This window comes from Eutrigla gurnardus (genome assembly GCF_963514095.1).
Source record: "Eutrigla gurnardus genome assembly, chromosome: 16".
Lineage (NCBI taxonomy): Eukaryota > Metazoa > Chordata > Actinopteri > Perciformes > Triglidae > Eutrigla > Eutrigla gurnardus.
This window is the reverse complement of record NC_139927.1, coordinates 4,666,944-4,690,366: the sequence shown is the minus strand read 5'-3', so window position 1 is coordinate 4,690,366 and position 23,423 is coordinate 4,666,944. Positions and strand designations below refer to the sequence as shown.

At 43.7% G+C, this 23,423-nt stretch overlaps 1 protein-coding gene across 1 annotated transcript; it reads left to right on the top strand.

Annotated features, from left to right (window-relative positions):
* Position 1: 1 nt before the first annotated feature.
* LOC311026804 (mitogen-activated protein kinase-binding protein 1-like) lies at positions 2–23,423 on the top strand. The gene is made up of 33 exons (XM_084030501.1): positions 2–250; positions 1,635–1,726; positions 3,976–4,038; positions 4,130–4,187; positions 5,206–5,376; positions 5,524–5,661; positions 6,112–6,294; positions 8,064–8,224; positions 8,594–8,783; positions 8,955–9,092; positions 9,192–9,379; positions 9,469–9,560; positions 9,643–9,768; positions 10,087–10,157; positions 12,326–12,447; positions 12,534–12,609; positions 12,706–12,817; positions 13,478–13,541; positions 13,882–13,992; positions 14,086–14,243; positions 14,915–14,952; positions 15,933–16,121; positions 16,264–16,406; positions 16,518–16,657; positions 17,578–17,769; positions 18,536–18,602; positions 19,478–19,633; positions 19,915–20,090; positions 20,523–21,077; positions 21,160–21,226; positions 21,313–21,560; positions 22,184–22,269; positions 23,124–23,423. The coding sequence occupies exons 1-33, from the start codon at positions 149–151 to the stop codon at positions 23,367–23,369; spliced, it is 4,719 nt and encodes a 1,572-aa protein (XP_083886627.1). The 5' UTR covers positions 2–148; the 3' UTR covers positions 23,370–23,423.

The following is a 23,423-nucleotide window of genomic DNA, read 5'->3' as shown; positions in this document are numbered from 1 at the left end:
CTCGGACCAGAGGAGGACCGTAAAACCTTGCTCAAGGGATTAGCTGCACCCCCCCAACCCCCACCACCGGCATCCACTTCCTCCTCCCGCCGGCTTGTGGTCACCGTGGACCGGCAGCGGATCCCCGAGCAGCGCCGCCGCACGCAGGATGCCTGGAGACGCGTTCACGATCAAAAGTCGCATCAGGAATTTGCTGCGTTCTCCGTCGAGCGCGCACAAGAAGAGCGGCAAAGAGAGCCTCAGCAGCAAGGTACTCAACCGCACTCACACCCCTCTCTGAGAGTTCAGCTTCACTCTGAATTACCTCTGAAGAGGAAAAGGTGCCACTCTCTATTAAAGCCCCTTATAAAGAGTTTAAAGATGCAACTAATGGCTGTATTTATGTCAAATAATACGTTCCTAATGTCTTATAGATTAGTACTTTTGGATGGCCAGTTTGTAAACAAAATAGTTAGAAAACGTTTTAATTCAAGCATTTATCAATGATAACTTGCATTTATAACTGTATTATGCACAAACAGAGATTTTAACCACCAACCTAATTGTTTTTTCCCAACCTGGCAACCCAAAGTGTGTTCTTATGAAACGTTTTTAACTCGCAAAGTGTCCATTTACTACCAATAAATCCTATGGTTCCATTTTTTATTATAAAGGGATCCTTATTCAAATGTGATACTTTTAATATAAATATATAAACTAAAGCTCTCAGTAGTGTTGAGACCGTGATTCTGACATCAAGTCGTCATGCTTTTTATTGTTCTCCATTAATATTTCATGTGTCAGTAGGACACCAAAGGTACATTCCAGACTAATCAATTACACTGAACAGCTGCTTTATAATTCCCAAGACAGACAGACAGACAGACAGACAGACAGACAGACAGACAGACAGACAGACAGACAGCATGTCCTGCCAAGCCTTCTGTCACATCTTCTGTTGAATAACCAGGTTCAATCTGATCCTATTTCTGTTTGTTTGTTGTTTCTCTTAAACACATCTCCAAAAGATGACGTAAACAAAACGTTTGCCATCTAACTAATAAACCAATATTATTATTAGATTATCCTATTGACAAGCATGCATGTGTATTCAAAACTTCTGGAAAGATGTTATTTTTTTAAAGAAATCAACGACATACTTGGACAAGCAGTGAAAATGTCTCCTTCTTTCATGTGTTCGTGGGATATAGATAATCTTCCAAATATTCCCCCAAATCCATTAAAACTCTTGAAATCCTCCTGTTCTGTCCCGGGAGATTAAGTTTTATTGAAGCGAGTGTCGGAGGAACCTCTAACATCGCACAGCAAAGCTCTTAACTTTCATTTAAGAGAGGAACCGTTTCATTCTTATGACGTGTGTGGAGTACATTTACAACTTATGTTGTTTAAAATAAAAACATGCAAGCCTTTGCCACCGTCACAAGTTGGATTTTCCACGTTCTAGGAATATAGTTGAGTGTAATATCTTATTTTTTATATCTGACGTCCTCACGTGTTGCAACCAAACCAATCTATTTCTGTCTTCCATTCATTGACGAGGAAGTTACATCACCGTTGGTGTTTATCCCTCTGTGTCCACCAACTTGTGCTGTGATTAAATCCTCAACAAACAAAGCTGCTTTGTGTCTCTCCAGGTGACTTTGGAGAAGGTGCTCGGAGTCACAGCTTCGGGAAACAGTGGTCTGGCTTGTGACCCCCGATCTGGTCTAGTCGCCTATCCTGCAGGGTAAGAGATCGTTTCTGAAATCCTTATCTCCAGATCTGACCTTTGACTTATCAGTGCTCCACACTTCCTTATCATATCCACCTCACACAGACGTTCATCTGTGTGTGTGTGTGTGTTATCTCTGCACTATCTCAGAGGAACTGAGGAGGAGAGCTCAGCGGGCTTTTCTCATCAGAGAAACTCCAAAGCCTTGTTTTTTCATTTTTTATTTTTTTATCCATATCCTCGGGGAGGGCTTTCTTCAACTCTTCTCTGTGATTTAAAGAGCGCTGTGAAGTATTGTTAATTTCATGCAAACAGTGACACCGGCTGTGTTAACCGGCTCGGCTGCAGAAAAGGAGAAGTGTGAACCGCAGGGTTTGGAGGATTCAGATCTACGGTGGTCGATGCTGCACCACGGTGAAGCCAGACTGTAAAAACACAAGCACGCTGTGTCTCGGCATTTATGTTCTCATAATGTGTGTGTGTCTGCCTGCCATTTTAGCAAGCTTTATAGCCTACGTTCCCCAAGTTGTGCACAGTCTGGCAACCCACCTGCCGTCTCCCAGTTTAAATCTGCACAAGCTGTGGCAACATGGCTGCAGTCTCCTGGCACAGACGGCTAAATACCTGGCAGCTTCAAACAGCTGCTCTCCAACAGGTTGTGAAGAGGAAGTTTTATTAGCAGGAAACTATATGATCTGATTATTTGAATATCGGAAGAGAATAATAGCATTAACCCTTGTGTGGTGTTCATATTTCTGTTACCCAGCCTATGTCCACGCGTCTGGTGGACATTTGCTTTATCTCAGTTACGACACAACAGGTAGGTTAATGTCACGTTTATAACAGAATAGTCCATCCTATTTACACGCCGTTTTAGTTGATTCAATCTCAAAGGATTATTTTGATATTTTGGAAATACATGTAGAAGACTGGTAGATTGAAGCTAGCGCCATAAACCGATTAGCTTTGCCTAGCTTTAACGTTAGCTTAACCTAGCTTCGACGTTAGCTTCGGGTGCGACAGCTAGCCTCACGGACTTCACCTACGAGTACATTTTATTCGTCCTCTTTCCGACGCCGTTTTATTTTATTTAAATCTCAAAATGTTATTTTGGCATTTGGGAAATACACGTAGAAGAGACTCTGTATGGTAGATTGAAGCTAGCGCCAGAAGACGATTAGCTTAGCCTAGCTTTAACGTTAGCTTAACCTAGCTTCGACGTTAGCTTCGGGTGCGACAGCTAGCCTCACGGACTTCACCTACGAGTACATTTTATTCGTCCTCTTTCCCACGCCGTTTTATTTGATTTAAATCTCAAAATGTTATTTTGGCATTTGGGAAATACACGTAGAAGAGACTTTGTGTGGTAAATTGAAGCTAGCGCCGGAAGCCGATTAGCTAAGCCTTGCTTTGACGTTAGCTTCGGGTGAGACAGCTAGCCTTGTTTTTCACGGACTTCTACCTATTAAAATCTCCCAAATTAACACACTGGGACTACTATTGTATTTAATTGTGTTGTGTTAGGTGGATTATGTGACCTTTAGGCGGAGCCAGTCTAGCTGTTTCACAGTCATTATGCTAGCTAGCTGAGCTAACAGGGCTGTAGCTTCTGCTGCCTTCACGTGCTTGTCGGAAAATCCTACTTCCCACTTGTGTAGTCGGAATGACGAGCATGTCACGTTCAAGTGCTTTGTTGTCGGGACGAATTGTAAAAAAATAAATGTCGGACGTAATAATTTTGTAGTTTGTTGTTCAACGGTTTTTGCGAGTTCACTTTTATAGTGTTTTTAATTTTGATTAACACTAAATGCACGAACGAGTACAGTGATGTGGCATTTTTTATATGGTGGAATGTAATTTTCTTCTTTAAAAAAACAGGTCACAGAACAAAGTTTAATCCAACTGAGATTCGTACATTTAGGATTACTTCTGTATAAATGCTATTAGAGTAATGTTATATGGATTCCTGTGTTACATCAAGGTCATGGTTCATAGTCACTCAGTATGTTAAGCAATGCCACAGAGAAAAGTTCAATTATTGCTTGACCTGAAAAGGTGTTATTTTCCTACTCAAGTGTTTGCCTTTCTTGTGAACACCTTGACTAAATAAATGAAAAAAAAAAAAAACACCTGAAAGTTGGCCCGGTAATTTTCCACTTTACTATTTCCTCAGTACCACACATACCAAACACAAGATCTGTTCCAAGTGAAATGCATTGTTGTATTATATAATATATTGAAAAACATTTTTTTTTCTTGTGTAGGTGTGTGGTGGTTTTGCTGAACCCCAAAAAGAAGAGACAGCACCACATTATCAACGCTTCAAGGTGAGTTAAAACACAAATACAATCTGCATTTAAATGGAGACAATGTCAAACCGGCAAAGCTGTCTTTCTCAATTCCTCTCCCTTTTCACAGAAAGACCATCACAGCTCTATCCTTCTCCCCCGATGGCAAGTACTTGGTCACAGGAGAGGTGAGTCTTCGCGGTTATTGCTGCAGTTTTGCTGTCATTCACCAGAATTCGGTGAATCTTGCGGGCTGCGCTAGTCCACGTTAAGAGGAGCATGCATGTTTCATTGAGGATGTACCGGCAGGATGCAGGACTCGGCTCCCCTCACGTTCCACTGTGTGTGTCAGTCAAGCATCTGCATCTGTGTTGTGGTAACAGCGCGTGCCTCAACACGCTATGCTATCTTAAGCCGCAGCAGCCAATCAAAGCCGATTAAAGCCTTCTGTGCGTAAGTGGATGAGACCGCAGTGGTTGCTATGACGGCAGAGACCAAAGTTCAAATGACCGACTGCGATGAGGAAAAGGAACCAAATTTGGTAGACTGCTACTATGGAGTATTTTACAGATTTTTTTTTACAGTATGACAGAACAGATTTTTATATTGAACTACTTAATATACAAGTTTACAAGGTCAATCCTCCCAGCCAAATGTTAATAGTGAGAAACCAAACGCTGAAAGCATCACAGCTCCGTCAGAGGATTTCCTAAAAGCCTTGAAAGAGGAGAAGATATTCCTGGGTGAACGATCTAATAAGAAATGTCTCTCGCACACACTCAAGCTGATTTACATCAAGGACAGGCGGGAGGCAGACATGCATATCTTTTTTTTTTTTATATATACGTCTTTCTTTGTGTCTCCTTTGTATGCAGCTCAGTCTGTAGATGAATGTCATCCAATTTCAGCGTCCTTCAGACTGCCGAATTTCCTTTTAACTTTGACCTTCGAAAGGGTCGTTCTGCCGCGCTAAAATAATAAGCCACGCAAATAGCCTGCTGACCCTTTGATCCCTCTGAGAATAATGTGAACAGGTCAAGGGACAAGTCGCTGTATACAGTGAGCAGAGGATAATCTATTTGTGACCCTGGATAGACTGAATGGGGAATGTTAAAACAATAGAATATAGCACTTAGACGCAGGAAGGAACCTTTTCTTCAATGGCAATCAATGATTTTCACTGTCTTTCACTGTCTCTTCCACCAGAGCGGTCACCTGCCGGCAGTGAGACTGTGGGATGTGGCGGAACGACGCCAGGTGTCGGAGCTTCAGAGGCACAAATATGGCGTCTCCTGCGTGGCGTTCTCCCCCAGCGGCAAATACATCGTCAGCGTGGGAAGCCAGCACGACATGATGGTCAACGTCTGGGCGTGGAAGGTACGCCTCGTAGACCCGCAGCCGGCTCTGTGGAGAGGAAACGCTCCATCGTGTTTGTCACATCAGTGCAAAGCTAGAAGGCATCGTGTAGAAAGAAATCACGCAGAACGCCGTCTTTGACATGCATGGTTTTTGTTCCCCTTGCAGAAAGACGTCGTCGTTGCTGCCAACAAGGTGTCGAGTAAGGTGACAGGCGTGTCTTTCTCCGAGGACAGCTCCTACTTTGTAACCGTGGGCAACAGACATGTCAAATTCTGGTATCTGGACCACTGCAAGGCCAGCAAGGTAATACATACACGTTGGTGTGTCTTTTATAAAGTTTGTGTAAGCCATTTAAAGATGCAACTTTGCTTTGGTAGTTCCTGGAGTTGTAATTCCTTTTTACTCCATTCAGAAGCGTTTTTTTTATTCTACGAAACACACTTTGAAAAATCTTTACAGCCTTGAAAATATTCATTTTCATTTTTATTTCCCTGCTCCGGAGTGTCTTCACTTCAGTGCACTTTGCATCGAACTGTTAACATAATAAAATAAAGAAACACTTAACAAATGTGAAATAGTTTTGCAATACAAATCACACATTTTACTGTGTTTTTTTTTCACACTAAGAAATCCCACTTCTTTGCAAAAAAGAAAAATCTTACATGCATGCACACATGTTAAGGATGTAATGTTGACACGCGGGTGTGAGCGTGGACGGTATTCAGCTAACCCTCGCCCCTCTGTGGTATCTAGGCCAGCGCCCCCGTCCCTCTGCTGGGCCGCTCCGGGCTGCTGGGCGAGCTGAGGAACAACTTCTTCTGCGACGTGGCCTGTGGGCGGGGCTCCGCCTCTGACTCCACCTTCTGCATCACCTCGTCCGGTCTGCTGTGCGAGTTCAACAGCAAGAGGATGCTGGACAAGTGGGTGGACCTGCAGGTGAGTGGCTCGCAGGAAGTATCCGGCAGTGACAAAGAGCTTGTTTGGGGCTCTTTATCTACCACTGCTTTTAATCTTATGAATTATTAATGGGAGTGATGAAGGGGATAGTGATTGGGTTCATATTGAAGGTAAAAAAACCTGTTCTACAGTTATTCTGGAGCTCACTCTCTATCTTGTTGTAGTACACATAGTTTTAAGGGGATAGGTGTTTCTAGCAGGCGGCAGTGTGTCTTAAACTTGCATTCTGTCTACTGGCCACCAGGGGGCGACTCCTCTCTGATTGTATAGAAGTCTATGAGAAAAATGTTCTCTCTTGATTTATTATCTCAGTAAACATTGTAAACATGAGTTTATGGTCTCTAGTTTCAAGTCTTCTTCAATCAGACCAGAAAGCAGGGGATGCTTTAGGGGCGGGGCTTCCTTGTGATTGACAGGTTGCTACCACAGCATCACTACCATCACTACCACTCTGCCATTGCAATAATCTAAAGATCAATTAAACACGTAGCTGTAAGGCAGATCTATTCAACTATATTATTCTATATATTATTTTTTGCTAATTTCTGTTTATTGGGTATCATTTCAGACATACACACCAGATATTACACATACCTTTTTCTTCAAAACATCAATAATAAAGATCTGTGCTCAACGTGAGCACCTGGTTTTGAAATGGGGGGACTAAATATGAGCAATACTGAAAAAAAATTGTAATTTAAAACAGATTTCCTGCAACTCTACACCACGTCAACTTTTGGAAGAAGTCGAGAGACAGCCACCCGCTGCTAAGTTAAATTGAGGGTGCTATGAAAACCAATTGTGCATCAAGAACGGTACATTGCCAGAGAGATTGTGAGCGACGGAGACACGGAGCGTGCACGTAACCATAGCAACTCCCTCCGCTACACGTGTGCACGGTGTAAGGGGAGAGGTAGAGACGCTGGGCTGACTCGCGATGACTCCGATGAGCATACATGGGAATATATTACAATAAAATAGATTTGTGCATATTTTCTCACTTTAACCCCGATGACCAAAATCATTTACTGCTTCTCCACCTCGTCTGTCCGTTGTCCAGATTATATATAGGAAAGCATCTTTTCACGCTACGGAATGAAGCACTTATTTTATATATATATATATATGTATATTAAGTACTACTTGGAGCCTTTCTGTACCTTCAGATAGGCCTTTTACTGCCAGCTATTCCATCTCAGATTGACATCCATAAGCGTGTTTTGAAAAGGAAGGCGGCGTCATGGCCTTAATTGCACATTCCTTACTTTGAAGCGCTATAAAATGCGACGCCACTGGCTTTTTATGAAACATGCATTCTGCTCTTTATTGATTCAGTGGGTGTCTACACCATTAATGTGATATTTCACTCATCTAATTTTCCTTTACCGGTGGCGGTGTTAAATCTACAGTATATTCATGTATTCCTCACTAAGTGCTGTAGAATAGTGCTCATGGCGTTTAATGGAGAGGCGATGAAGGTGTGCGAGAGGATCCTGCTTCCTGTCAGAGGATCAAAGTGGGATTAGGAGCAGGGGCGAGTACCGGTTGTGTTGGGAAGATCTCCTATAAGGACGCATTATAGGAACCTGCAGTAACCTTTATCATTATTAGGACTGCTGTGGACTCCCCTACACTTAATTATGAAACTGCAATTTCTCTTTATAGCAGTGATTATTCCTGGATGTTGTAGTCCGTTAAGATTCTTTCAGATTCCGTCTGTAAACAACAGCTGATGTCTTTCCTCGTAGACGGGCGTGGCCCAGTCGCTGTCTCTGTCGGAGGATATGATCTTCTGTGGCTGCGCCGACGGAACGGTGCGAGCCTTCGACCCCGGCGACCTTCACTTTGCCGGCACGTTGCCGCGGCCGCACCCTCTCGGCTCTGACGTCTCCGCCATCACGGAGGCCAGGTGAGGAAGAGCTCAGGAGCAGCACGGCCATTTTTTTTTTTTGTTCCTCGGCAGGGAGCCACGTCAGGCTCAAAATGATTCACGGTCTAAATAACTCCTGAATATTTCGGTGGCGGTTTAAGTGGTGCAGTATATTAAGCTCATCGTAAGTTACTAAACCACCACATGCGTTCCAAGTCTAGACAGATGTGATGTGAATATTATATCATACAGGGTGTAAAAATGATAAACTGTGAGCTACCGTTCTGATTTCTTTATGATTCAGTAGGCACACTTTACTTTGGCCACTTCCTCTACAGTGTTTTATGTCATCTGTCGCTGTTATGGCGTGATCTCTGAATGTGTATTCCAAACCTCTTTCCCCATCAGCCACCTGTTTTCCACCAAGGCTGACGGCCGTTACCCCGACGCCGTCGCCGTCACCTATGACCCCGTCAGCCAGTGGCTCAGCTGCGTGTACAACGACCACAGTCTGTACGTGTGGGACGTGAGGGACGTCAACAGGGTGGGGAAGGTGCACTCTGCCCTCTTCCATGCTGCCTGTGTCGGGGACATCGAGGTAAATATCCCGAGATGGTAACTCACGATAGCGATGATGATCTTCTTCACTATGAGCATTTGAAAACACACGATTTGAAATGGAAAAGTATGAATGTAAATCCTGAACTCAACATCATTAATATTCCCTGACCTTCCCCGACTAAACGCCACGTCTGTTGTCCTTCGTCAGATGTTCCCAGATGTTCCCGGGGAGTTCGGTGCCGGTTTGTCATGCGGTGCATTCCTCAGTTGCTCGGCTGACAACACCATCAGAGTTTGGCGCTCGGACAATTGGACACAAACTCATTCTCAGAACATCCTCAGCAGTGTGAGTCTGCCGTCGATATCTCTACGTCTAAAATCTCCGAGGCACGACTCCTCCTTGTAATGTTTCTCTATCCGTCGTTTGCTTCTTTTTTTTTTGCAGGATCTCCTGAATATAATCTACATAGACGGAAACACGGGCGCCTTGCTTGATCCCGGGTGTTTGACAAATATGAGTGCAGACAAACCAGGAGACGGACAGACGGCAGAATGCAGGACCGGCATCAGGACCATCTGTGTGAGTCCAGACGGCAAACACCTGGCGTCTGGGGATCGCAACGGGATGCTGAGGTAGCACACGGAGGCTTAAACTGACACTGACGGCTGACTTGAGGTGACCTCCATCCTTTAAAAAAAATGCGTTTTTTTACACTCTACAGGGTTCACGATCTGAGCAGCATGGAGGAGATTCTGAGAGTGGAGGCCCACGATGCCGAGATCCTCTGTCTTGAATACAGTAAACCAGAAACAGGTCTGTTTCATAGCGTTTTCATGATGGCGGTGTATTTGCGTGTCCGCCTGCGTGTGTGATTATGTCGCCTCGCTGCCGTCAGGTCTGAAGCTGCTCGCCACCGCTAGCAGGGACCGTCTCATCCACGTCTTGGATGCCGAGGATGACTACAGTCTGCTGCAGACACTTGATGAGCATTCTTCATCCATAACAGCCGTCCGCTTCGCTGGTGAGCCGCTCCAGACGCCGTCAGAACATCTGACGGCTAATCTTTTGCTTAATCCTCGCTTTCATCTCCATTCAGCCGCGCTCTTTTATGTCGCTCGCAGCTCTGCTTGTTTAGATAATAGATGACAACTATACATGTGTTAAGTGGAGCTTTGTTTGTGAGAAGAACAGCCTTTTTTCTCTTGTTGGCATCAGATACTGGCCTTGATTTTTAATTTTGGATTCATTTAGTCTGTGATATATAAAATTATCTGTGTCTCTAGACCTTTCTAGTAGATTGTAGGGAAAAAAATGACAGATATTCATCTTTGTTCTTCAGCCAATGAGAACAAGGTGAGGATGATCAGCTGTGGGGCAGACAAGAGCATCTACTTCCGCACCGCACACAAGGTGAGGCACAATCCACCATCTCCCACCATCAATCACTTCTTTTAAATCACTTCTTAAACACACTTTTATAGACTTGCTTTCATGTGATGTCGTCTTTTTACATTTTTATTTACATTTTAATCATATTTTTATTTTATTTTATTTATTTGTAATTTCATTAAATATCATTTTTTAAAATATTTTTTTATTTTAAATATTTGATTTATTTTAAATATTTGATTTATTTTAAATATTTTTTTTCCACTGTCTTTTCACCTGATCTTTCCAACCATCATTTCTCTTGCTCTGTTGATATATGTATATATACATATGTTTATGTGTATGGACCCGTATGTGCCTTGTTGTTTGTCAAAAGCACTTTGTAAACTGCTGTTTTTAAAGGTGCTATATAAATAAAGTTAATATTATTACTAGGGGTGAGTATTGGCAAGAACCTCACGATACGATACGTATCACAATATCACGATATTGCAATATAAATAAAGATGAAAACACAAGTACCTGTATATGTACATCAGATGATATTGATCAGAGGAAAATTGAGTCAAAACTATTTCATTCAAAACAGCCTCTCCATTTTATTAATTCCCATTAAATTCACTGGAATGAATATAATAATAATAATAATAATAACAAATAATAAAAATAATAAAATGAAAAAGGATAAAGTACTGCATTCACAACGTGTCTAAACATGATTTTTTTTTTTTTTAAATCAATCTTTGGAGTTGAAAAATCAATATTGTATTGGGCGGCAAAGTATCGCGATATATTGCCGTATCGATATTTTTACCCACCCCTAATTATTATTATTATTATTGATATTATCAAGTATGTATCTTTCCTTGAATCTGTTGTAGAATATCCAATAAACCCACATTGCTGTTATGTAATTTGTTTTGCTTTTGAATAAAAGCGATGCACATTTTGAGCTCATGCTGCTGTTCTAACATCGCAGTAAAATGCCTGGTTTCTCCTGCTTACTGCTTAATGTTGCTACGGAGGAACATTCTGATTCAACAACAGTTACTCGCTAAGCCAACAAACATTTCCTAAAAAACACTGATAATTATTTCTCTGCCTATAAACGACACAATACGGAGCTAAGTTGCTTGGATCAGCAACATTCTCTGCCCACTTCATTGCTTTTCGACTTAGAATTAATTATTAATGAATGAATTCCACACGCTAAGGACTCACTGTGGCAAAACAATATATTTTGCTTACGTTTGCGAATACAACTCGACAGCGTTTTCCACAAAAAAGCAGCATTTGGCACTGCAGGTTTCCAAGCTAATGGAGAGACGTCCTGCTGCATGCTTCCATCCAGATTTTGCTTCTGGGTCACTCGGTCAAGACTTGCATAAGTAACAACGTTCTTTATAAAAACTTAAGACGCGATTCAGGCCACTGCAGTGACTCGTTAAGTTTTGCAGAGAACAATAAACAACAGCTTGTTAAGTCTTCTGGAAAGCCTCTTCTCAGCGTCCAGACATTTCTGGAGCGTTCGTTTTAGAAACTCGTTGTGACAGGCATGTGCTCCCATAAATGAGCATCGTCTGTGCTGTCTGTTATCCTGCACTTTGTTTCCAAGGGTTCTCAATTAAGCATAATTTGTCATGTTTGACCATGAAACGCTGATTTTCTACGGCTTAAACTTTGAAAAGTATTTACTCCTCCAAACTTAAACTGAGGTAAATACTAAATGTTCTGCCTTTCATGCATTTAAGCAAATTAAATGAGGATATACCCATGTTTAAAGATGCATATATTTATGTTTATGTTATGATTTTAAACTCAGCTATGCAATTTGTAGATACCTGAAAGCAAAGTTCAAGTTTGTTACTTTCTTTCCAAACCGTGATAATCATTTAGTGATTTTCAAAAACGTGAATCCATGAGAGATGCTGAAACGAGCAACAATAAATCATTGCGGACTCTCAGCATCCTCTCTTCTCTGACGGAGACTCAAAGTGCAAATCAAAGCACTCAAAGCTTTCCTCAGAGCTGCTGAACTCGAACGCTGAATCAAAGTGTTCTTAAAACACAAACATTTTAGCGTACACGTTTTCTTTTACGCTGCTGTGTCGTCAGTGTCAAAGTGTGATTTCTTCTGAATTAAACAGTACAGATCACTCTCTCTGACGGTGTTTTTCTTTGTTCCACAGACGGAGAGAGGAACCGAGTTCAGGCGTTCCCATCACACGGTGAGGAAGACCACCCTGTACGACATGGCTGTAGACCCCACAAGCAAGTACGCTGCCGTAGGGTGTCAGGACCGCTGCATCAGGTGAGCGCTGGGCATGTTTTTTTTTCTTCAAGGTCCGTGAGGTTTGCAGCTTGAAAGAAAACCTTTTTTTTTTCTTCTGACTGCAGGATTTTCAACATCAGTAGTGGCAAGCAGAAAAAACTCTATAAGGGATCACTGAGTGAGGACGGCAGTCTGCTCAAGGTAACACCTTCCTCCACCGTCAGCACCGCACTTTCCATATATTTATATACAGTATATGTATATATATACTGACTCTTTTGTCCTCTGTCCCGGCAGGTTCAGCTTGATCCCTCCGGTCAATACGTGGCCACCAGCTGCTCAGATAAAATCATCAGCATCTTTGACTTCTACACTGGGGAATGTGTGGCGACTATGGATGGACACTCTGGTAACAGAACACACACTTGCACCTCACATCATACATACACACATATATATATATTTATATATATATTTATATGTGTGAGTTAATTACACTTTTATCTTATCACCTACAACTGAGTCTAAGTCCCGCCCCTCTAAATGAAGACTGGCCAATCATAGCGTAACATCAGCCGGCTTATCCATCATCATTTTCAAGCTGGTTTTGTTGCTTTTGAGCGAGTCGTGGTTGGACTATGTGTCATAGTGATACTTACCTGGTAACCTGGAGAGGTTGGATGGGGTATACGTTTTTGACACGAGCTAACATTAGCAGAATCTGTAGCACTTTTTATTACGCAAATTCCTGAATGTAAACACTTCTGATTTAGCTTTTTAATGATGGTAACGGTGAATAAAGCTGTCCGATTTTACAGGAACAGTGTTGTTCCTTCGTTTCATTGTCTTCCGTCTCGATCGCCAGGTGATGTTCTGGCTCTATCTTTATTTTGTTAACCTTTTTTATATCCTTTAATCCCACATTATGGACCTCTATCCTTGATTCTCTCTGTAATGGCTTTTTCGTTTTTCCCAAAATTAGATTTATATTCAACATTTGCTCAGCGAATGGTCAATTGTCAGGAACCATAATTCCTTTTTTTCCTTTTTTTTGGTGTGTGTTTTGCAGAGATTGTCACTGGGATGAAGTTCACCAACGACTGCAAGCATTTGATTTCTGTGTCGGGGGACAGGTGAGGAACGTGGGTTCACTTTGACTCCTGAAGTTTACTGGAGACAATGCCCAATTTAGATTATTACAATTCAGTTGCATCCCCTAAAAAAAAGATAACAAGCATTAGCTCTATATTTAAAATTAGAAATCCAATAACAAGGAGACATCCAAATATGAATAGTGCACTAGAATAGAAAATGACTATAGATAACCAGGATTGGAGCAGCAAATTAAAATCATCTCCAGCCTCTGCTGCCACAGGAAATGAGAAGGAAAATGTGTTTGCAGACAGTTTCCTCAATAGTGGAGCTGAAATTAAATGTTTAATTTTTAATGCCTGAATGCTTTTTATCTCCCAGCTGTATCTTTGTGTGGCGACTGGCTCCAGAACTGACAATCAGCATGAGAGAGAGGCTCCGCCAGCTCCGACAGAACCCAAACTCACCAGTCTGCAAGACCTCCAGTCTCAGGTGACGACCGCCATTGACATTTATCTATTAATAAACTTCGTGATGAAGTATAGAGGCTGATTACTCACTGGATGCGCATCATTTTGGTGGCAGGCGAGAGGTGTACAGCGCCCCGAGTCTGGGCGGCCTGTCCTCTGACAGTGACTGTGAGCAGGAGGAAGAGGAGGGAGCCGCCAACGACGACGCCAACGACCCCGAAGACACCGCCGGCAACACTTCCTCCGACAGCAGCCACGGAGAGGACGACACAGGTACGCTGTGATTATGAACCAGGTGACCTCACGTTGTCCGTTAAAGTGGCAGTCCGTAACATTTGAGACACGTTGCTTCTAGCGGCCTCTCTGGCGGTTAGATGTAACTGCAGGCGAGCTTCTGGAACCTCATCTCCCTCACCCAACGGTGTCGACTCTCTCATCTTTCTGATTACAAGTAAACGCAGCATACTTCCATGAGTAGTTCATGGGCAACGGCTGCTGACTGACGTAAAAAGCATCACTCATTTTTAATTTTGCGCAGGAATGTCACCACAGACACGGAGATCCTATTTCTAGGAACTTAAAAGACAATTAAATAGATGAAAATGTTACGGACTGACACTTTAAGGTGTAACCACTCGTGTTGGAGAGAAATCCTGACATTAGTTCTCTCTCTGGAGGCCTTGGATTAATAAAAAAATTTATATCAGAAAAAAAATGTGAATCAGAAAGGAATTCACTTCCAAATACCAAAGAATAAACAATAAAGCAAAGTACTGCAGCCAGGAACATAAACATAAATACTTTAAAGATATGCAGTCATAAAGACACCATATAACAATAATATGTACAGTTTTACAGTTATTTCAAGAATGTGCAAATAAATTCACAAACCGGCATTATTCCATCATTGTAAAGCTTGTGGTTGGTTGTCTTTCATACGACAGGCGGCTCGGATGAAGGACAGGACTGGGAGCCCACAAAGGTTGGTGGTTGTATTCAATATGAAAATACTTTTTTATATCAGTTTAAAGAAAAGAATGCTTTTTAACGTGTTTGCATGAAAATATTAAATGTCAAGAACTGTTGCACCATCTTGTTATCCCTGTAGAAATATAAAAAAACAGGCAGGAAAGGATTTCTAAAGAGCGACGATGAATGATAGACGACAAAGCTGGTAGAGTGCAGATTCAATAAATGTTCTTTTTCACATTTTACCTGAATGTGTCCATTATAATGCAGTATGTCGTATTTTTTATTATCATCATTTCATGTAAAGTACATCCCATTCATGGAAAGTGAAGTACACCTATGATATAATAATTATTATAGGTTTAAATGAAAAGCCGGTGAACAGTTTAGAAGCTGCTACAGTCTGCTGTCCCTTTTAGTTTTCCATTTTCAGAAGGACTGAAGTGGCTTAAGGATCTTGGGCTTCACTCCACCACACATGAGATTAAAATCCTCTGTGATTTACTGGGGAATGAGGGGAGGGGAGGGGAGGGGGATACCCTGCTGAGTCTTAAAAATTATTAAAAAAAATGTGAAATCCAAAGTGTGGGTACTAAAAACTAGATCACACAACCCCGTCTTGAGATTTGTACATCTGGAGGAGAAAAAGTGACACTTTAAGTACTCATCTTGAATTTCCAGCACGGCAGTTTGACATTTTTATGCCTCGACGCCGACAACAGCTGTTACTGGAGGCGTTGTGTTTTCAGGTTGTGAGTGAATTACTTCAAATTTGGCACAAAACATCCAGGCTGAACGGATTCTGGTGGTCAAAGGTCGTCGTGACCTCATAAATCAAAGAGTTCATGAGATTTTCACACACACGTGTAAAAAAAGTGAAGTGATTTCATTGTGGATGTGAACTGCATCTTTACTGGTCGGTGGAGGCATCCGCCCATGACGTGGTCAAATTCTAGTTCATGTTCATGGGTCAACTCTTCCATCCCCTCCTAGCCCGTCGCCACACCCGACTCCTCTAAGCGCCCTCGGAGGCGCTGGTCTCATCGCATGGGCTCTCTGGAGCTGATGGTGAAATCCATGCTGGACCTGAGGCAGCTGGAGACCTTCGCTCCCAAGAAAACCCTCAACTGCCCGCCTCACGACAGAGAGAGACTCAGCACGGCCAGCCTCCAGGAGCCCAAGGTAGGGAGTGGATGTGTGTTTCAGAGAGAGAAAGAGGATGTGTGTGTGTGTGTGTGTGTGTGTGTGTGTGTGTGTGTGTGTGTGTGTGTGTGTGTGTGTGTGTGTGTGTAATTGCACCCCTAAGTCACCTCTTTTTCTGCAGCTGCAGTCGCAGGAGAGAGCCAAGAGGCATCGGCCCTGGCCGGCTGACTGGCTGTCCTCACACCCGTCCAAGGGCATCAGCGGGGCCGACGGAGCCGTGCTGTACCCCGAGGAGGACGAGGCCGACGCCAGGCTGGAGGACGGGTAACCTCCCCCCCCTCCCCCACTCAGTACTCATGCTTCCACTCCAGTGACCACACAGAAAGAGAACAAAAGTGTTTCATCTCTCTCTCTCTCTCCGTGTCCATACGTCAGTGATTACTTAGTGAAGGAGCAGCGCTGCAGGATGGAAGGGCGAGGGATCCGCAGTGAGAGCAAGGAGAGCCGCAGCCCGGACAGCGCTTGCTCTCTGGGCTACGGCAGCAGGGACTCCAGCCCAGATCGCGTCTTTGATGGTAACGAAAACCGTTCCAAGCGATACACAATACGGATAGAGGATAGAGAACATAAAGCATTTAAAGCCACTTCTGTTTGTGTAGAATTTCAGCATCTCTGATGAACCAGAAAATACATTTCACCAGGATTATACATTTTTAAGTTTAAATACGTTTATTAAGTTGCAGAAAACAAACCAAATGTCTACACCACAGGTAGACCCCCTATAACATATAATATGTAGTGCAGCTTATAGTGCCATGTATAACAGCACTTTGTAATGATGTATGTATAGCCATTAAAATAATAATTGATTCATATATTTATAGAACATATTGTAATTCTATATTTGACATTAACACAACAATTACCATTTATATTTGCTAATTAGATGTTGAATTAATGTATTTTTAAGACATATTTTACCATTTTTGTAAGAAAAAAAAGTTTGGGACCCCCTGCTGTAACTCTGCGGACCCCCCTAAGGGTCCCGGACCCCCCTAGGGGAGTCCCCCTGTTGAAGACCTCTGGTCTGCACAGTGAAGGTTTTTCATCTTTGATTTCCTGAAACAGTGGCGTGAACTTGAATTAAACGGACTGCATTTCTGTTTCAAGTCATGAACGTCATCTCAAAGTGTGTCAAGTGCCGAGTTTGAAATGAAAAGCTGAGATGTGCTTGAAAGCCATGATGTGGCTTCAACATAGAGGAAAGCTGATACCCGCCGAGAGGGATTTAAGCACGCGGAGGCTCGGATTCTTCCTTCGCTTTCAGACCAGATAGAAATATGTCAAATGATACTAGCACGTAAGCCTCAGTGTTCTGGCTGGTCATTTGTTTTCGGATTATCTGGTACCTGCCCCCGCTGCATGCAGGAGACGTACCAAGGTCAAGGAGGGTTGTTTTTCTTTCATTACCCCTGTTTTCTGTTGCATTCTTCAGATTCTGCAGATGTGGAGTCTCTGGGCCAGGACAGCTCCGATGAAGAGAATGAAGAAAACGAGGAAGAGGAGGAGCCAAAGGCCGAAGTGAAAAGCATGGACGAGGCTCTGAGGACGGTGACCGACATCGCCGACGTCGCTCAAGAAGATTTCAAGCAGAACTTTGAGACGCTGGAACGGAGCTGCAGCGAGGGTACGAGGAGACACTCACACTGATTTAAAGAGAAACATCCACCTTCCCTCCTGGAGTCGTGGCCGATCAGCCTGGCGAAACTCACGGTGGCCGTAGTCCAGCAAAAGAGATCCCCCGTACCATAGAAATAGAACAGGAGCGGGACATTGCTGATTGTTGTTAGCTGTTACCGTGACAACGCACCTCAATGGGGCCCTGAAGGTGTGATCGGCGCTCTCCGGTTAGAGAGCGAACATACAGAGACCGACGACCGGCCAGTTAGCTAGGTAGCTTTCTAATTTGGCCAGCTGTCCGCCAGTTCCACCATGCTTTGTTACAACAGTGTGTGTGCAGCATTACGTTGTTGATTTTGTTGTTCTGGCCCGTTGTGCTTCCTAATGCTACTAGTTCACCGCCTGTTGTCGTTGTTACTCCACGACTACAATGGTTGCCATGGCAACCGCACGCCTGAAGAAGGCCTCTGCTTCGCTTGATTTGAATGTTCTACTCCTATTCTATTTCTATGAGTGCAGCAGGACACATCATTAACAAATAGTCGTTATGCTAAGCTAACTGGCTGTACCTTTAAATTCGACAGATATATCCTTGCATCATACTCTGGGCAGGTCATTTATTTCCCAAGATGTGGAATTTGTAATGACCTCACATGCAATCAGTATTGATTAGTCTTTCTGTTTCTCCCCCCGTGTCTCTGTGTGTTTCCCCCTCCTCTTTCTGCCACTGTCTCTTTTTTCCTTTTTCCTTTTTTGCCTCCCGACGTCCACAGCCGAGCAGAGCCGAGTCCCCCGGCTCAGCATGTCTTCACGCTTCCTGGCCAGAGGACATAATAACAGGTAGCGTTGACCACGTCAGACCAGCGTGGCTTCACAGCTGTAATTACAAACCCGTGTGGAATCACGCACACTGCTCTGCTAAACCAGCTGTGTAGGCCTCCCGCTGGAGACGCTGTCAGTTTGACATCGCTATCTGTGTTTGGGTGATTCTGTGGGGGGAGAGCTGTTTTTGGAAGTGTTTTGCTTCTTCTTTTTTTTTTATTTGCACTGACAACGAATGTGCAGCATGTTATTTAACTGTCCAACACTATTTTGAAGATTTCACAATTTAGAAATATGCTTCTTTACTTTTGTGCAGAGAGTCATGTAACAAGACAGATACACTTCTCATGTCCGTTAAATGCTAAATATGAAGCTACAACCAGCAGCTGGTTAGCTTAGCTGAGCCCAAACACTGGAAACAGGGAAACGGATTCAAATAGAGATCTAGTTTGTCAAATCTGTCCAAGAAACTGAAGTATAAAAGCAATGTTACTGTTCATAGAGTCTCTGCTGGTTGCCTGGCAACTGATCCTGATCCCCCCGTCAAATGTTTTTGCACCTTTTGATTTCCACACGGCTTAAACAAATACGATAGAACAGGTTAATTAGTGAGCGTTAGAAGTGCTGGAAGACGGAGTATGATAAATAAACTTGTGCATAAGGAAGAGAAACGTCTGTTTACCGTTTCAAGCCTTTGTGCTAAGCTAAGCTAAGCTAACTGGCTCCTCTGGGGTAACTTCATATTTCGTTTACCAGACAATCTTCCCATCTCACTCTCTGGATTAAAGTGAAGAAGTATATCTCCCCCAAATTTATTCCGTTAATTCCCCGTGTAGGAGAAAATACATTGTGTATTCCGCTCGCCTCCTCCACTAACCATCGTCTCCGTGTAGGGGCGTACATCTCCTTGCAAAAGGCCACGGAAAAGAACCAGGCAGCCACGCCGCTAAGCCTCCCGTGTCAAAAGTGCGGCCCTTGATGGAAGAAGTCCAGAGCAGGAACACGGAAGACCAGACCCCCGGGTCCCCTGGCAGGACCGAGGGCCCAAAGTAAGATGAAAAACACACCAGGAGGTTTATTTTTAGACGAGTGCTGCTTTGGCAGATTGGATTAATGAATCATAAATACAAAAGATCTAAAAAAAAAAGAAAAGGTAGTCTGTTTGCATGAATAAATGATTCTTAAATATTAATAAGTGCACATGGCAAGAATGCAAAATATAACACATACCTGAGGAAAGCATTAATGAACACTGACATTTATTTTGGCTTGTTTTTGTGGCTGAATTATTGTGTGAGATGTGATTTTCGTCTCTGTGTTTTCCCCTCAGCAGGTCGGAGGCTCCAGAGAGAGACTGTGCTTCCATCCTCAGACCCCTGAAGAAGAGGAAGACTTCAGGCTCCCACCTCTGGAGGCTCTCCATCCCGTCATCCAAAGCTCCGCTGCTGCTGGACCGGGCCACGTGTTTGCAGAAATCACACTCGGTCCAGAACCTGTCTTCAGAACGTACGTCATCTTTTTATATATATATATATGCTACGTATTTTCATTTTTGTCATATTTAGGTCAGATTATATGGTGAGACAGTTAAACCTGATTTGATCTTTATTTTTCCTCATGACATAAAATATGTACAAATAAATATAAAGTTTGAGAAGGAACAGGAGCTAAGGTTATAATGTCCTGCCCCTTTTTTACATTAACGTGTTTAATTTAGCTCATATATCCGTATGAAATAGTCATTATGCAAATCTGAATATGAGATATGATATAACAAAAGATAAAACTGCCTCAAGTGTGTATTTAAACTTGTGTAAGTTAATAATAAGTTACTCTGACTGGATAATTGCCCTGGAATGTGCAGTAATACATTTCTATAATGTCAGACTAAAAGTCTATATCGACACAACATAATTAAGTGCTTCTGTTCCCCTGCAGCTCTTCACTCCCCGGTGCCCTCTAGTGGCGAAAGGGAGTCGCACACGCGGCCCCAGCAGCTTTCCCTGCATCATGACCCTCCCACGCCTTCCTTCCACTTCTCCTCACCCTCCTCGGAGTCGCCCCAGTCGCCCGACGACTCCCCGCTGCCCTGGGAGAGCCCCAAACTCAAGCCCCTCCACTCCTACATGAACCCCACGGCCAGCTCCATGGCCAAAAGCAGCCGCTCCCCATCGCTGGGAGACGTTATCCAGTTTGGCTCTCCACCTCGCTCCCCTTCCTTCCCCAGGGGCCGCGGGGGGTCATGCGGGGAGCCGGAGGTTCAATCTCCCCTCCTCACCTCCTCCCCCTCCACTGTCTCACCAACTAGTCCCCCCCCAACTCCTCCCCATCCCCCAGCTTCATTCACCCAGAGCACGCCGCCCTCCCGCATCCCGCTGCCCAAACAGCTCCTCAGCCCTCGCCGCAGCATCAGCCTGGAGGTGATGCAGAGCTTGAGTTCTTCCAGGGCTTCCACTCCGAACACAGACGTCACATCTACTCCGGGACACAGAGGTTAGACAGTCGTTCACCGTGCACAAATGAGGAACCAGAAATAGCAGATGTGTGTGTGATTTTGTGTACATCCTGTCCTCAGCTCTGATTCTGGATCCGTCTTTGCGTTCTCTACCGGTGAGGCAGAAGAGAGACTCGGTTTCAGAGAGGTACCTTTTCACCACAAAACATTTAGCTGCATGTTGTTTGAATTTTTTTTTAAACTGACACACACACGTCTGACATTTCCTCCCAGCGCCAAGGAGCCGTCACAGGTGGTTGTGGCTGAACAGTGCCCCCTGGTGCCCGAACAGACTCCCACACCCAGCGCTGATCCGCAGCCAGGTCTGGCCTCCCACAACTTTATCAACGCGTCTGTCGCCGCCGTTCCTCCTCTCCATCGCTGCTCTGCCTCCTGGCCTGTCTGTCTGCAGTCTGCTTGTCTGTCTCACACTCCGCTGTCTGTCTCTGTGCCCTGCCGCTGTCACCGCCGTGATGACACGGGTGAGACCCGATGATTTCAACTCTCCTCTTATGGTTGATCTCTTTAGAACGCTCGACATCCATTTCACATTTGCAAACCTAATAATCTAATATAAAGATTTGAGTGGAATTTGCACGCATCAACGCTCCCTTTCTGACGATAAATAGTAATTGCCGAACATTGTGCTGCGATACAAAGAGCCTCGGCGGATTGTTTCCCCCCCTCCCTCAGCACATAAAGGCATCTCATACACTCTCTAATGCCGAGTTGAACATGTTAAAAAAATAACTTCTTCATCCTGTTCTTCACACTTCGGTGCCTGCTGTTCTGTGGGTGATAACTGCCTCACGCAGGCAACAGATTTAATTTCCAATAAATGCCATTAAGTGATGTCCAGATCCCACGTTTAGGACCTACCACTGTGTCTTTTTGCCGGAGGACATAAACTGTGAAATCATTTTTTCTCTCTCCGTACAGCAGCCTCTTCGTGGGTTTCTATTCTTCCTCTGTAGTTACTTTTCCTTGTTTTCCTCAACGTGTACTGTGTGTACTTACGCTCGATAACTGTGTGTTTGCAGGCTTTTTAAAGTCGCCTCGTCTTTGTGAACACTGTACTTGAAGGAGTCCTCCCCTCTCTTTGCAGATCCCTCCATCACCGTGGAAACCTGTAGGCAGGCGGCTACGGAGCTTCACAACAGTCTGAGGAAAACCGCCATGCTATACACTATGGTGTGTGTGTGTGTGTGTGTGTGTGTGTGTGTGTGTGTGTGTGTGTGTGTGTGTGTGTGTGTGTGTGTGTGTGAGATAATGGAGACAGGGGGGTTAAGAGAGCCTGAAAGCAAAATATATGGAGAAGACAGATAAAAGAAGATAATAGCTAAGAGATAATTCCTCTCATATTTCACGCCTGTTAGTGCTGCCACTCTCATATCCCTCTCAGTGTCATACATCCCATAATGTAGATAGATATTACCGTTGATAATTCTGTCATTTTAAAATCCCCACGTCTTGTTTTAATGCACCGTTACGTCTCAGGAACTGTACTCTTTGCACATCTCATCTGTACGTTTTTACTCTTTTTAATAGAGCTGAAAAACAACAAGACCTTAAATTAATTCTGCGATCGACAGAGATCTAGTTTGAGTTATTATTTTTTTAAAGAATTTGCTGGTTCCAGCTTCTCAAATGAGAGATTTTACTCTTTTCTTCGTATTCTTTTCTGATATGAAAGCAGCCTTAATATATTTGGTGGTTTTGACGTGGACAAAACAAGCAACTTTTTGTGATGCACACTTTAGGGCTGCAGCTGACAAAACAAATTTCATAACAGATTAATCTGCGGATTAAATCCTCCATATTAGTCTCTTCTAAATCCAAGGTGACGTCTTCAAATGTCCTCTTTTGTCCAACTGAGAAACCGAAAAATCCTCCCTTTTGGAGAAGCTGGAACCAGAACTTTTGATTTTCTCCTCAATTCGGTTAATCTGTCGCCTGACAAATCGACTAATTTGACGCCATTTTTTAAAATCTATAACCCGATGAACAGACACTGACGGACATCCTGCCTTATTCATTAACACCAGGTCCTGCAGAGCAGCGCACAACGACCCGACGACGGCCATCAGACAGAAATGAGGAGCGTCCTGTCCGAGGCCCTGTTGACGGTCAAGGCCGAGCTGGACTCTCTACCTCGGCCCGGCTCCCAGTGTGAAGGACAGCAGGTGGACCGAGGGGTCAAAGGTGAAGGGGAGAAGGCGATGGCTCTGCTGGAGCAGTACGCCGAGCTCCTGCTGAAGTCCGTGGAGAGGAGACTCGATAACAAGACGTAAGGAGATGGACTGATACACACACACACACACACGCACACACACGCACACACACAC

What these genes read in the sequence shown, in the direction of transcription:
- LOC311026804 (XM_084030501.1), top strand. Translation starts at nt 149, where the DNA reads ATGCCTGGAGACGCGTTCACGATCAAAAGTCGCATCAGGAATTTGCTG. An exon ending in ACTTCCGCACCGCACACAAG is followed by an intron (nt 10,158 to 12,325) that starts GTGAGGCACAAT and finishes TTTGTTCCACAG; the next exon opens with ACGGAGAGAGGAACCGAGTT. An exon ending in ATCTACTCCGGGACACAGAG is followed by an intron (nt 21,078 to 21,159) that starts GTTAGACAGTCG and finishes TCCTGTCCTCAG; the next exon opens with CTCTGATTCTGGATCCGTCT.